This window comes from Peromyscus maniculatus, chromosome 14 (assembly GCF_049852395.1).
Source record: "Peromyscus maniculatus bairdii isolate BWxNUB_F1_BW_parent chromosome 14, HU_Pman_BW_mat_3.1, whole genome shotgun sequence".
In the NCBI taxonomy this organism is placed as follows: Eukaryota; Metazoa; Chordata; class Mammalia; order Rodentia; family Cricetidae; genus Peromyscus; species Peromyscus maniculatus.
Window position 1 is genome coordinate 59,737,201 of NC_134865.1, and position 15,964 is coordinate 59,753,164.

The following is a 15,964-nucleotide window of genomic DNA, read 5'->3' on the forward strand; positions in this document are numbered from 1 at the left end:
CTATGCCAACTGGCAAAATAATTAGAAGCACAGGCGAACAATGATGGTTAAGTATCATTAAGGCCCACACTTTAACATATTTCTGTTTCCCATTTTCCTGGCCTTGTCCTGTGATAGTCCCTTAGAGCTGGCTCCTGTGTCCCCCTCCAACAGGACCCGGACGTTGTGCTGACATCTTAAGCTCCAGGCTCGTCTTGCCCATGCCCTGCTCAGACCTAGAGCCAGCCACCGCTCTCAGGAGCACAGTCCTTTTTCACGGGATGCTCAAGAAGGGGATGACGGCATCAGCACAGGAGTGGGCTCCTGGTCAAAGGATGAGTCAGTTCCCCCTCCCCAACTTCGCCATCATCTGTCCTTCTGTCCTTCAGCCTGTGGCTGGACGTGCGGCCCTTGCTGGACGTGACCTTGGATTTCCCAGCCTCCAGAACTACAGGACATAAAGCTTTGTTCACTAGGGAGTATCTAACCTTGGGCTGAGGAAGGCAGGGTGTTTGCCTAGCATGAGCGAGGTCCTGGATTCAATCTCTAGCATTGCAAGCGGGGCAAGGCTGAGGATGCAGCGCGATGGCGGAGACCTTGCCTCATATGCCTGAACTAGATTCAATTCTGAATGCTGAAAAAAAAAAAAACAGAGCATAAACCAGCCGGTCTTGTTACAGCAGCACAAAGTGAACTAAGACACACATGCAGACATACACATCGTGCTGTCTACAAGAGCTGCACCTCAGATGTATGGACCACACACATGTATGTGCTCATACGAGTAAAGGTAAAAGGGCGAGAAATGGTAACCGAGAGAACACAGAGGGCTATACTTGTACCAGGTAAACTGGATTCGGGCTGGACACAGTGGTGCACTCCTGAACCCCAACATTCGGGAGGCTGAGGACTGTTGTAAATTCAGCACCAGCCTGGGTCACAACAGAATGACAGACCTTGTCTCAAAAAACCTCAAGACACTATAAAACTAAAAATCAATCAAACAAACACACACACATGCATATATGTATCAAGCCAAAAGGTGTCACAAAAGACAACCAAGGCTACTATTTAATTGACAAGGGGTCAATCATTCAAGAGTGCATACTAACTCAGAAGGCTGAAGCAGGAGAATCAGGAGTTTGAGGCTAGTTTAAGCTTCATAGGGTGACCCTCAAAAAGCCACAAAAACAAAACAAATAACAATTTCAAGAGCCTAAAATTTTTCATGTGTATTTTAAAATGAAATAGTTGATTATGGGCATGGATACCATACTCTCATCCCTAATGGTGGGCATCAGTGTTATTTCCAGTTTTTCATTCCATTAATATTACAAATTGTGGGATGGAGAGATGGCTCAGAGGTTAAGAGCACCGACTGCTCTTCCAGAGGTCCTGAGTTCAATTCCCAGCACCCACATGGTGGCTCACAATCATCTGTAATGAGATCTGGTGCCCTCTTCTGTATACATAATAAATAAATAAATCTTTAAAAAAATATTACAAATTGTGCTACAGCACCTTATGTGTATTTCACATTTTTGCCAGACAGTCATCTTTGACAGGGACCATCTATCATTTTGCTTTCATAGCAGCAATAAGTGAGTGCCTGTTTTCCCACAATTCAACATCAGAGTGAAATTTGTGAACCACTGAGGAAATTGACAGAATTCAACACGTGACGAATGTTACCTTAGTTTTCTTTCTCTGAGACAAGGTCTCACTATGTTGCCCAGGCTGGTCTTGAACTTCTGGGCTCAAGTATTCATTTGACCCTGGCTTCCTGAATTGCCAGGACTGCATTTGAGTGCACCACACCCAACTTGGTATCTGTGATAGTTAATGCTGATTGTCAACTTGATACATTAATATATTTGTATCAGATAAAAGTGAGCTAGAAGCTGTGTGCATGCCAATGAGGAACTACTAGGTTAGGTTAGTCTCTGGGCTTGCCTGGGAAGGACTGTCTCGGCTGTGTTAACTGGAGTGAGAGGACCCACTCTGAAAATAGGCGGCACCGTGCCCTGGGCTTGAGTCACAGACTGCATAAAAAGGAGGAAGTTAGCTGAGCCCTCACCATCCCATCTCCTGACTCTGGATGCAGCCTGACCACTTGACTGGCACCTCAAGCTCCTACCACCACAACGTCCTCCTCGTGGTGGTTTGAATGAGAATGGCCCCATGGATGCATGTGCTTGAATGTTTCCTCCCCAGCTGGTGGAACTGTTTGGGAAGGACTAGGAGGGGTGGCCTTGTTGGAGGAAGTGTGTCACTGCGGGTGGGCTTTTATGTTTCAAAAGATGTACGTCATTCCCAGTTATCTACACACATCCCTCTCTTTCTTTATCTCTTGCTTATGGGTCAGGTGTAAACTCTCAGCCACTACTCCGGTGCCATGCCTGCTGCCATGCTCCACAGCATGGCAGTCATGGACTCACCCTCTAAAACTGTAAGCCAGCCCCCAATTAAATGTTTCCTTTTATAGGTTGCCTTGGTCCTGGTGTCTCTCCTCAGCAATAGAAAAGTGTGGTGGTATTCTAATTGTACTGAAATGTGATTTTGATTGTATGTTAATAAATAAAGTTGTCCGTGGGTCAGAGCTATTAGAGCCATAGACAGAGTGTGGCGGTGGTGGCGCACGCCTTTAATCCCATAGATCTCTGTGTGTTCAGGGATACAGCCAGCATTGGAGACATATGCCTTTAAGACCTAGGGGGCTGTACATTCAGACAGTGACGAGGCAGTCACGTGTTTGGGTTTACAACCAATGAGAAGGCAGAATGACTGGAAAATCGATTTACAGACAGGAAGTAGCTCTCTTTCGCGAAGCTGGGACAGCAGGAGGAAGGGTGAGATTTTAGCTCTGAGCTCTGACCTCTCGGCTTTCTCTTTTACATTGTTTCTGTGTTTCTTATTTAATAAGACAGTTGGTTACAGCAATAGAAAAGTACTAAGAAACTCACCATGATGGAGTGTACTCCTGAACTGTGGGCACAAACAAACTCTTTCTCCTTTAAGTTGCTTTTGTCAGGGTATTTTATCATAGCAACAAGGTAAGTAACTATTACTTTTAATTTGTGTTTATTTTTATTAAGTTAGAGCATATATATGCATATATCTATATCTTTTATTTTGTTTCCTTATAAGAAATCCCAAGAAATGAAATTCCTTGTCACAGGGTCTGCCCATCAAGACTTTCATACCCACTATCCAATTTCTCTCCAAGTTTCACTTCTGCTAGCAGTAAATAAATGTGACCATTTTCCATATCTTAATGGGCACATAATCTTTACCAATCAGATAGATCATAATTACACACTACTATTTTAATTTAAAAATTTTTGATAATTTATATCATCAAAACAAACCCTTAGCCGGATGGTGGGAGGGGCACGTGCTTTTAATTCCAGAACTCAGGAGGTAGAGGCAGGTGGATGGAGGCCAGCCTGGTCTACAGAGTGAGTTCCAGGACAGTCAGGGCTACACAGAGAAACCCTGTCTCAAAAAAAAACCAAAAAACTGTGGTAGTCTGAATGTAATTGGCCCCCATAGGCTCATAGGGAGTGGCACTATTAGGAGGTGTGGCCTTGTTGGAGGAAGTGTGTCACTGTGAGGGCAGGCTTTGAGGTCTCCTATGCTCAAGCTACACTTAGCTCAGTTCACTTCCTATTGACTGCAAATTAAGACACAGGGCTCTCAGCTCCTTCTCCAGCACCATGTCTGCCTGCATGCCACCATGTCCTGCCATGGTGATAATGGACTGAACCTCTGAAACTGTGAGCCACTCCAATTAAAAAATGTTTTCCTGGGGCTAGAGAGATGGCTCAGGGGTTAAGGGCACTGACTGTTCTTCCAGAGGATGTGAGTTCAATTCCAAGCACCCTCATGGCAACTCACAACTGTCTGTAACTGTAATTGTCTGAACCCTGACACCCATGGCAAAAACACAAATGCATATAAAAATAAAATAAAATATATTTTGAAAAAACTTTGAAAAAAAAAATGTTTTCCTATATAAGAATTGCTGTGGTCATGGGGTCTCTTCACAGCAATAGAAACCCTAAGATAACAAACAAACAAAAACCTTAATGCATATAAAATATTTTCCCTTTCTTTCTTTAAAAAATAAGCTCATACCATGTATACCATTAGCCTACATTTTCACTCAGTAATGACCCTTTTGTGTATATGTGCATCATGTGTGTAGGTGTTCAAATGTGTACAAATGGATATGTACAGATACATGTGCATATGAGAGTGGAGGCCTTTTTTATTTTATTTTATTGAGATAAAGTCTCATTAAGTACTACTGGCTGGCCTGGAACTTGTTATGTAGACCAGGCTGGCCTCAAATTAACAGAGGTCTGCCTGCTTTGCCTCCGGAATGCTGGGGTTAAAGATGTCCACTCCCACACTCAGCCCTCTTCTATTCATATATTTTTAATTTATATGTGCGTGTATGTGTATATGTATGTATATGTGTGACATTAAGTACAGACATGTATGCCACAGATTAAGTGTGGAGATCAGAGGGACTCTTTCGGGAGTCAGCTCTTGCCCTCCACCTTGTTTTGAGGTGGGGTCTCCCTTGCTGTTCCTTGCTGCTGCACTGTGCACTCAGGCTAGCTGGCACTCGGACTTCCAGGCAACCCTCCCATCTCTGCCACCAGAGAAGCGCTGGGATATCAGATGTGTACCACCATCTAGGGGTTCAGGTCAAGTGATTCTACCCGCTGAGCCATCCCTCTGCCTTCCATCTTCCTTTTTGAGATAGGCTCTTACTGGACTTCACCAACTGGCTCAACTGGCTGGCCAGCAAACCCCCAGGGTCCTCCTGCCTCTGCTCCCTCAGCACTGGATTAGAGTTGCATGATGCCTTGCTTGGCTTTTTACATGGCATTAGGGACCTGGACTCAGCAGCAAGCACTTTACTAAGTGATCCCCCCAGCCCTCACCTTTCATCTACTTAGAACAGAGCACGGAATCTGTCCTTTATCACTCTGCCAAACGCTTTGTGTAACACACAGGACTCACATTTAAAAAAAAAAAAAAAAAAAAAACCTCTGAGTTAATGACAACCTGGACTCAACAGACCTTCACCAGGCCCCTGCTACATGCCAGGTACTATGTTTCCATTCTGTGAACAGAGTTAAATGTGTACTTTCAAAGACTCAGTCTACTGGAGGAAGTAAACTGGAAAGCAAGTAACTGTAAATACATGATACTGTTAAGCTAGAATTATTAGCTAAATTATCACAGAAACACTTAACAAAGTGGACAGGTATCAAAGGCTTCCTGAAAGAGACGATAATTACACTGTCTTAATGAGTAAGTAGGACCCTGCCAAGTCAGATGGAAAGGACACTGCAGGCCAAGGAAACTGAATAAGCAAAAGTGTTTCATGAGCGTGTGCTTGTGCGCGCGCGTGCGTGCACACACACACACACACACACACACACACACACACACACTCACTCACTCGCGCGAACGCATGCACGCACGCACACACATACTTACTATTGCTGCAGTTTAGTATGGCTGGAAGCCACAGCAAAGGTACAAGCAGGTAACTGAGACACGGGATTGGGGGTAAAATTCAGTGGCAGATCATTTGTCTAGCATGTATCAGGCCCTGGGTACAATTTTGTGGCAGTCATCAGTAGGGGTGGACACCAGATCAGATAGAAGAAGGCCTCTGAAAATGTCCACAGAGGACTGAGGATCTAACTTGCTGTGGAATAATCCTCCTGTACACTAAAGAACTGGCTGGTCTATGGTTGGGCAGGAAGTATCGGAGGGAGAGCCAGACACAGAGAAGGCTGGGAAGAAGGAGGGCAGAGTTAGAGGAGTCGCCAGCCAGATACAGAGGAAGCACAACATGTACAAAATGAGGTAACAAGCCATGAGCCATATGACAGCAAGTAAAGGAATGGAAATGGGTTAATTTAAAATTTAAGAGTTAGCTAGTAACATGCCTGAGCTATTGGCCGAGCATTTATAATTAATATTAAGTCTCCGTGTCAGTTATTTGGAAACTAGAGGGTGGGAAAGAAACATCCACCAACGCTAACTAGTAAAGAGAGTTGAGACAGACTAGAGAGGACACAATTATACAATAACTAGGTGGTCAAATTTGGTTTTGGTACACTGATGCTGGCTTCTAACACCTTTTATTTTCTTGCCTATGGGCTAAAAATTACCTGTGACATATCCTAAAGCCTTGCTGAGAATTTATATCTAGTTTAATGGTACAGATCTGAAGTCCACTGCCCTCCATTGTAGAATAACTGGTAGGTATGTTTACTTCTGACCCTTAACAACCCTCAGTGGTGATATAAATTGCATCTGCAGGTCCCTCGGGACAGCAGATGCAGTAGTCATTTGCCAACCTTTTGGCTTTTAAACATCTAGCCATCTCCCTGCTGTTTCATACACAGTAAAAAATGAAATAAAAGGCCTTCAATTCCTAGTCCCAGAAAGTCAGGGGACAGGCACATGATCTACTGTCCCTGCCTGGGACCTGAAACAGGATGGGCATATGAGCGGAAATCCAGCAGCAGCCAGAGCACTCATACTGTTCTTGTTTGGCCTCTGGAGTCTCACTCTTGCTTGACAGTTATTTAGTGAGTCCTCCTTATCCCTCTAATAAATCCTCTTTCTGCTTAAGGCTATTAGAATTAGCCTCTGTTGCTTGCAACAAGAAACCTAACAAAAACCCCTACAGTGGATATGTCTGCATTCAGAATTTAAACTTAAAGGCATCGAGTGCATTTGTCCTCATTCTGATCATCCTTAGTGTTCTAGAAAAGACCTGATAACTGTTGCTGCTTTCTAAGCCACCTGCAGACGTCAACCACTCCTGGCCTCATTTATGACCCCTGTTTATAAGGCTGCCACACTACATGAGCCTCATTTGTGGTGCCCCCAAAGCAAGCTCCATATTAACATCAATGACCACTGATCACAGATCACCACTAACATATATAACAACGAATGCTTGAAATATTGTGAGAATTATCAGAATATAAACACGATAAGAAGTGAGAACACACTATTAGAAAAACATACTTGCTGAACATATTTGCTCAGTATGGGATGATCAAGATTTCAACTCATTTAAGATGCCATTATCTATGAAGCGTAATAAAGTGGGGCATAATAAAATAAGGTAAGCTTTTTTATACCATTTAGGACCCAGCTGTTCTGCAAAGCAAACCTTTCTCTGATTGGCATATTTAGAGCCTCTTCAGCCTTTCATTTATGTGTACACTCTAGAACGGCCCCCCAAGAAAACTCCAAAACTCTCCTGGGATTACTCCTGACATTGCATTTTCTACACAACCAACCTGGGAATAAACAACATCTTTGTAATCTTGGTTTTCCACTCTACAAACATGAAGGATGCTTCCATTTACTTACTGACATATGAGAGAGCAAGAGAGACTGACGCCTCTAGCCAGGCTGGCCTCAAACACACTGGACAGCCAAGGCCTTCTATTTTAGACACCCTTTATTTTCTCTCAGTAATATATACGATGGATCTACAAGAGGTTTTGTATAGGTGTCTGAGCTAATCGCTCTATGGTAACTGCTGTGGTTTGAATATGGTTTATGTCTGTGTAAAGGTTCATGCGGAAGGAACTTGTGCCTCAGAATGAAGACATTGGAAAATGAGTGGACTTTTAAGAGGTGGGGCCTGGAGGGAGGGCCGTAGATTTGGGGAGGTATGTGCTTTGGTTTTTGTTGTTTTCTTTTTTTCCCCCACATCACACAGGGGCAACTTCTACTCCACAAAGAGAATGAATGGCAGTATTTCACTGAAAAGGGCAGAGAAATAGCAAAAAGGAGAAATGTGCACACAGCTCAGGGGCACAGCTAGAATCTGGGGAAGGGAAGCAGAGCCCCATCCAAAAGATAAGCGAGGCAGTCCAGGTGAAGGCAGGCAGTCCCACCCACAGAAGAAGCCTACAGTTCTCACGAGCCTCAAATCTAGCTGTGGGTTGTGGGGACCCAGTGAGTCCTCCGGTGGGATGGGTCAGCAGTAGAAAGGACTTCCTTTTTGTCCCTTACTGTGCCTCAGTGTGCTATGGCTGAGCGTGTGATCAGAGAGGAAACCTATTATTTAAAACTCAGATACTCTACGGGTACAGGGAACAATAACCAGGCAGGAAGACATGGCTCTAGACTAAGAGACAACTGAAGGAGGCAGCCGGTCCTGGAGAGTAGGAATGAGGGTCAGATGTTCACAAGCCAAAAAGAACACGCAGCAGGAGGCTCCGACCAACCACACAGCTAAATTTTCTATTTTGTATTTGGGGGTGGTGGTGGTGAAGGCAATGGCTAGGGGCTAACCTCATCACCTGAAAAAGACTTTGGAGTTGAATAACCTTGAGCCTGAGTTTTGGGGGTGGGGAATGTCAAACTCTGACACTAAACATTTGCTATGAGGTTCGCTGCTATAGAGATAAGAATTCTGGGGCTCCGGTGGACTATGAGAAATTGACAACCACATCCCTCCAACTTGGTATGAACACTTAGTGGCTTTAGGAAGTAGGGAGACCAGTCCTCTTATAAAGAGCGCCATACTGTGTGTGCTCCCGCAAGTCCTAAAGCACACGGGAGGAGATTCCCACCTAGAACGTTGGTCACTCCAGGGGACATCAAGTGGGGATTCTCAGGAGGGTGACAGAACCTGACTGTTCCACAACGTAAAAAGTTAAAAAGTAACCAGCAGAAGCCCCCGTGCCCCAGGAAAGTGATGTGAGCTATCACAGACACAAGACATAACCCCACAAACACTATAGGAAAGATAAAGGTCTACCCACTCAACTGACAGACAGCCCAGCCATGCATCTGGCAGGCTGTGGTTATGGTTTTGTATGTGTGTGATGTTCGTATGTGTGTGGATATACAAATACATATGTCATGAAAGAGGAACTGTGAGAAGAGGAAGGAGTTTATGGGGAAGGGAAAGAGAGGAGCGAGGGGTAAGAAAGACAAAACATCACACTTTCTCTCGTATATGGAATCTGTATCTGTAGACACACACACACACACACACACACACACACACCACACACGCACACGCACAGAACGGAGACTATTTTTGGAGAGAGAGAGCAGCAAGATTAAGAGAAGAGCAGTGAGGAAGAGTGTAGAGCAATTATGAGTAAAGAACTCTAAAATTAATAAAAATCACTAATAAGGAACACGATCTGGAGAGATGGCTCAGCAGTTAAGAGCACTTGCTGCTCTTCTAGGGACCCAGGGTGGGTCCCAGCACCCGCACAGCCGCTCACAACCATCTGTGACTCCAGTTCCAGGGGGCTGACACCCTCTTCTGGCTTCTGTGGGCACCAGGCACACACGTGGTGCAGATATACATGCAGGCACTCACACGACACATTTAAGTAAGTAAAAATTATGAAAACGTAAGGTGCTAGAGAGAGACCTCTCAACAGTTAAGAGAGCATAACTGCTCTTACAGAAGGCCTGAGTTCCCATGTTGGGGTAGGGGGCTCAAAATTGCCTGTAACTCCAGTTCTAGGGCACTCCACACACTCTTCACCTCTGCAGGCATACGTGTGTACAAATTCACACCCACCACAATTAAAAATAAAAATAAGCCAGGCAATGGTGTCACACACCTTTAATCTCAGCAGAGGCAGGTGGATCTCAATGAATTTGAGGCCAGCCTGGTCTACATAGTGAGTTCTGGAACAGTCACGGCTACACAGAGAAACTCTGATTCAAAAAAGCAAAATATAAATGAATGGATGAATGAATGAATGAATGAATGAATCTTTGCTAGGCATGTGGTGTACACCTTTGATCCCAGCACTAGGGAGGCAGAGGCAGTCAGATCTTCTTAAGTTTGGGGCCCGTCCTGTCTACATAGCAAGTTTCACACCAGCCAGGGCTACATAGTGAGACTCTATCTCAAAATAAAATTAAATTAATGAATTATTAAGTGTACTAACAAAATAATTACTAATGGAATGATTTTGTTGGCAATGGTACATTATGAAAGTAGATAATTGGTGCTTTTTTTAAAAAAAAAAATCTTAGCTAGGTGTAGTGGTACATGCCTTTAATCCCAGCACTCTGGAGGCAGAAGCAGGTGGAGCTAAAGCCCAGCCTGGTCTACATAGTGAGTTCTAAGACAGTCAGAGCTACATAGTGAAATCCTGTCTTGAAAAAAACCAAAACCAAAGCCAAACAAACAAACAAATCCTAATATAGTTGTAAATTAAAAATGAATTGGTTTAAAACAATAAAATGTAAACGATAACATAAAGTTAATACGGAAAGATAATGATAACCTCTATTTCATAAAAAAAAATCCGAGTTTAAAAAAAAAAGATCTGTCCCTGATATGCAGAAACACTCCAATTTTAGAAAAAAAAAAAAAAAACAGTGAAGAACCTTCCAGCACACATTTGTATATGATTTTTTTCTGAATAGGTGATATATTCTTGTTATTCAAAATTCAAAAATGGCAAAAGCATATCATGAAAACTTCCTTCTATGTTAACTTCTCCAAAGGGAATCGATATTATTGGGTTTTCTGTAGTATTCCAGAGAGATTTTTATGCACATAAAGGTAATGTTTGTGTGAGTATAGTGAAGGATATAACAAACACATACACATGAATTTCACATTTCCTACACAAACCAGGACATCAGACACAATACCGCACATTTTATTTTTTCCAGTTACATCTCAGATATCTTCCATAGCTGTATACAAAAATCTTTCTCATTCTTCTCTATAGCAAATGTTTCATTTGATAAAAAACAAGTCATTAATTTAGGAGTTCTCCATGGATAAACACCTTTCCCTCCCAAATCTTTTATCACTCCAAAAGATGCTATAATAAACCTTGTGACTACATTCTTTTTTTACTGTTCTTTCTTTTCTTTTTTCAAACAGTCTTGGCTCTCCTGGAACTCAAACCCAAACTCAGCCTGCAAACCAGGCTGGCCTTCAACTCACTGAGATCCGCCTGCCTCTGCCTCCCAAATGCTGGGATTAAAGGCGTGTGCCACCACTGCCCGGTTGTGCCTACATCCTTAAACAGGAATAAACCTGTAGAATAGACTGTGCCAAGAAGTGGGTCAATGGAAAATATGTTTTAACTGTGATGGACATTGGTGCGCAGTGGTTCTCAACCTATGGGTCGCGACCCCATGGGGGGAGTGAACGATCTTTTCACAAGGATTGCATATCAAATGTCCTGCATATCAGATATTAACATTACGATCCGCAACAGTAGCAAAATTACAATTATGAAGTAGCCACAGAATGACTTTATGGTTAGGGGGTCACCACAATATGAAGGACTGTGTTAAAGGGTCTCGGCTTTAGGAAGTTGAGGACCACTGCTGTAGAGCAGGGCTTGAACGTGTTTTGTGCACCTGTGCCAACACAGTGAGTCATCTCCACTTCTCCTTATCAGTCAGGCTATGCAAATCTCATATAGTAAGAATCACTTCTCGTAGCATCTTTTTTCAAGCAGCTTGATGTACGCGAGGGAAAAAAATGAGAAGTTTTTTTTTTTTTTTTAAGTTTAAAGGAACGCCCTAAATTATGCAAGAACTACTGGTAAAACAACTTCCAAGTGGATTCAGATAGGCAGGAAGTGAAAAGGGGTAAGAAAAACCCAAGTTTATTTCCAGAAGTATAGAGTGTGGGAAGATGGAATGTTATTTGAGAGACGGGAAAAAAAAAACAAGTATAAACAGATCCCTTGAGGTTTCTGAAATTTAAACACTATGAAAAAGGAATGGACAATTTTTCAATAGTGCAGACTTTAACTGGCCAGTCAAATATAAGCTAATTCTCCAAGTGTTCCTAGAGAAATCAAGACAGATTTAATAAATACATATTTGCTTATCTTAGTATGGCCATAAAAATGTAATCTATCAAGCCAGTGATATCATGTATAACATTAGGACCAAAATATAAATTTAAAAGAGTAACCTAGTAATAGTGAAATTAGGTATTCTTCAATGTGACAGGATTATTGCCATGGTTTCTGACTGGCCACAGTCTTGGAAACAACTCGTGGAGGAGGAAGACCAGAAGCTGCAGGTAACAGTTTATCACTGATGGCCTCGACAGCAGCGAGCAGAAAGCAGACACCATCTTCAAATAATTTATACTTGACCATTTCCTTTCTGTTTTTCTTGTTTTGATTTGGTTTGATTTTGTTTTTTTTTGTTGTTGTTGTTGTTTGTTTGTTTGTTTGTTTGTTTTTTAGATAGGGTTTCTCTATGTCACCCTGTAGACCAGGCTGTCCTTGAACTCACAGAGATCCACCTACCTCTGCCTCCTGAGTGCTGGGATTAAAGGCGTGCGCCACCACATACGGCTCTTGACCATTTTCAAAATTTGATTTTCTTTTCAGGTTACTGAGTGTGGCTCAGACATTCTGATCAAGCTAAAGATCTGAGCTTACTGTGTATGTTGGTGTTTTCTTTACAGGGAAGCCAAAAAGCAGGTTTTCCGCAAAGTATGTGACTATTAGGTCAAGGTTTCTTTAGAGCTCATAAGACATCCCCTTCACTAAACAGCTGCAGATATAATTATCTCGGCTTTTTCTTTTTTCTAGAGTAGAGGACCCAAAAGTAGGTGATGTGGTTAAGATTTGAGAGGCTTAAAGGAAAACACATTAACTCAGTTATGTTTCAGTCAAATCCAGTGACCGTAAGGCCCAATTTCTCTTCAGCACTTAAGAGTGGGGCTGTCTCCTCAGTGATCATTCAGATAACACACATGTGTATTATCCTGCATGAACTAAAGAATGGCGTGATAACTATCAACATTGTAAAAACACAAAAATTATTTTTTAAAAGCCACAGGCAAACCAATTATTAGCATGTTGATGTAAAAAAATCAGAATAGGAAATTAAAAAAATAAAGACAAAAAGTGTTTTTTAGTATAAACTCCCACCACTCTGTACCATCCAACAGGGAGCTACCAAATTTCAAATCCTAATTAACTTAACGTGAAACAATCACCGATATGGGCCACTTCCGTCACTATGACCTACTGCGCTGCTTGTAGTCCCACAGTGGAACCATAAACAAGTTCACCTGACCATTTCCAGTCCTCAACATCAAATACTTGGTCATATGCATCAAACTAAGTTCCTACTGAGATCATCATAAACACTGCCCTTAATTTTCCCCAGAGCCCTGTAGACTTAAAAAAAAAAAAATGACCTGCCTTTAAATGATGTAATATGTATTCCTCAGAGAGTTTCACATTAGAAGGAATGATTCCTCTCTCCTCTGGGGAACTGAAAGACCCAGGTGCCCCCAAATTAAAAAAAAAAAAAAAAACTATTAAAAACAATCACAGTCCCTAAGACACTAAGAACACCACAACCACTAGAGACTTTTGCTTATACATAAACCTTTCCTTTTTACCAAAACCTCAGCAAAAAAATACAAATGCTACAGGTTAAAAAAAAAAAGTTCTTATTAGTCTGGATGCTGACGAGCTCTTGAAGGAATAACGTACACTGAAATACTCAAACCCTCAAGTCAGTAACAAGTGATCAGCTCTTCTTTTCCCCTGCTGCTTTCTCAGAGGAGATGACAAAAACGTAATTTCCCTTATATTCTTTCTTAGAATCTCTACTGCTAATTCGGCTCATTTTCTACTGGGAAGTGGGAACAAACTCCCAATTTTGAGCAGTTTTAAGATTTTACTCCCAGGTCTATAAAACTCTGGTCCAAGCAGCATTCTCACTGAGTTTTGGAGTCACACAGTTTAAGGCCAGGCGGGAGTTTCTCTCAAAAGCAGTACTTCTGACATCTGAAGCAGACCTGCACGGCAAGGGCTAGCCTGTGCACTGCAGGACATTTCAGCAGCATGTCTGGCTTGCAGCTGTCAGCAATGGTTGCCTCCGGCTCCGATAACCAAAAATGTTTCCAGATATTGCCAGACGTCCCCTGGGGTACCAAACTGCTCCTGGTCGAGCTTCACCACTTTAACCCAGGGAGTAGCCTTGGTTATCTTGGGTATTATTGGATGTTCAGTCAAATCCTTGTAATGAGACCTTCACCTACAGATTTCAGCCAGTATTTGCAGAACTCCCAGCCCAACAAACATTTCACATACAAGGTTAGTTAAGAGTATTCCAGGAATATGTTAGAAAACAGGTTCAATTAATTTAAAAAAAAAAAAAAAAAGACACTTGAGTAAGTTCACCACAAACCCGTGAGGAAATAAAAGAGAAGTTTGTAATTTATAAATATTGGCATATACAGGGGTCAGGTGTTTATGAGACATATACCTCATATCTCCATAAGGGCCTTTTTGCTTAATCTTTATAATCTTTCAGAAAAGTATGCTTAGAATTTTCTTTCCCTTTCCTTTTTTTTTTTGGTGGTGGTACAGTCTAACCCAGGACCTCACATATGAACTCTACCACTGAGATACAGCCCACCCTGATTAGAATTTCTATTACCAAAGTCTCAAAGTATCAAATATATTACCATAATATGAAATAACAACGTGCGCATGTGGCAACACCACGCGATAGGAGATATTTAGGATACATATAGAAAAGCCACTATGCTGAAAGATACATCCAGGAACACCTCTGCGGCAGCTCTGGTAATTGAGCTGAGCAAAACCAGACTTTAATCTCACTCTAGACAGCTGCTTTGTACAGCGGGCATCTTGGGTTTCATATCAAGCACTTCAGTCACAGTGGCTCATATAATCCTCCCACCAGCGCTGTGGCACACAGGTACTTTTAGTACCCACGCTGTACAAAAGAAGAAACTTGGGCATGTTTAGAGAAGTTAAGCCACTTGTCCAAGGTCAATAAAAGAGGTTCCACACTCCAACCCAGCACCCAGGATCCACATCGATGCCTCGGTCACTGTACTTTATGATGTCTACTTTGAGATCTCGAAAACCAGTTACTTGCTACTTAGTGAGATCCGATCTCTCTCCCTCTAGGGTATCCTTTTAGTTACCCGCCCCTGTGATGATCACAAGGCTGAGAGGTGACAGCGTGGTAGACGACTGTCCCTTTAGCCTTTGGACACCAGTAAATCCACACGAAGGAACTTGCGTGGCCTGAAATGGGAGACACTGGCCCAACAGGAGGGTGGGTCTCGGAGAATGAGAGCGATCTCCAAAACTGCTACTGCAGCCTTTGCTTCCTGCCTTTGCTTTGACTATGATGTTCCTTCAAGAACTCAGAGCCTCCCAAGTCTGGCTGCTCTCCATGTCTCCCATTCTGAAGGATGCAGGGGACGGCGGCTGGGCACGGGGGGCCTATGCGCCTCTGAGGCTAGGGCACAGCGGGGCTCTGACAGAGGAAGGCGGGCGCCCAGGAAGACAGCACGCGGAGAGGTTAAGCCGGGGGACCAGAGGTGGGGTCGCCAGGGGAGCCAAAGGCAGGGGAGGGAGGCGAGCGCGGTGCGAACCGAGGTTGGGACCTGGCCCCCCGACTGACGCCGACGAGATGCAGCAGCGGAAGGAGCGGGGGACTGCCAACCCGGCTGGTCTGAGAAAGGAAGCGGGACGGGAACCAGGACATTTCGAAACGGGGTAGAAAATGACCTCGAGCACAGCCGTGATCCCCGTGGCGGTGGGGACACGGGTCGCCCGAGGTGCGCGGCCCCGAGCCCAGCGGTACCCACCCACCCTTTCCAGCGCCCCGGCCTTTGCGTACCTGAAGAGGCCGCCTGACTCCCCTCCACTCCCCGTCGGTCCCCGACGCCGCCCGCCGACCCGCGACCAGCCGCGGGGCTCCAGAAAGCCGGCCCCTCAGCCGCCTGCCTGTCCGACATCTGCAGCAGCCAGCCCGCCCGCGCGGGGAGCTTCTCCGCAGCTAGCCGCTGGCGGCTCCGGAAACAGCCGAAGGCGAAGCGAGCGCGGCAGCCGAGAGCCGAGCGGAGCCGAGCCGAGCCCGGGGCCGGAAGGAACGGCCAGGCTGCGTCGGGGAGCTGCCCGAG

The 15,964-nt window shown here is 43.9% G+C and overlaps 1 protein-coding gene across 2 annotated transcripts in view; it reads right to left on the minus strand.

Moving 5' to 3' along the window:
- The window catches only part of Tmed8 (transmembrane p24 trafficking protein family member 8), a 36,466-nt gene extending 20,650 nt beyond the window's left edge, over positions 1–15,816 (minus strand). For both annotated transcript variants that reach the window (XM_016008612.3, XM_006990314.4), the window contains exon 1: positions 15,682–15,816. In XM_016008612.3, coding sequence (XP_015864098.2) covers positions 15,682–15,799 — 118 coding nt within the window. In that variant the 5' untranslated portion in view covers positions 15,800–15,816. The remainder of the gene's footprint in view (positions 1–15,681) is intronic.
- Positions 15,817–15,964: the final 148 nt, after the last annotated feature.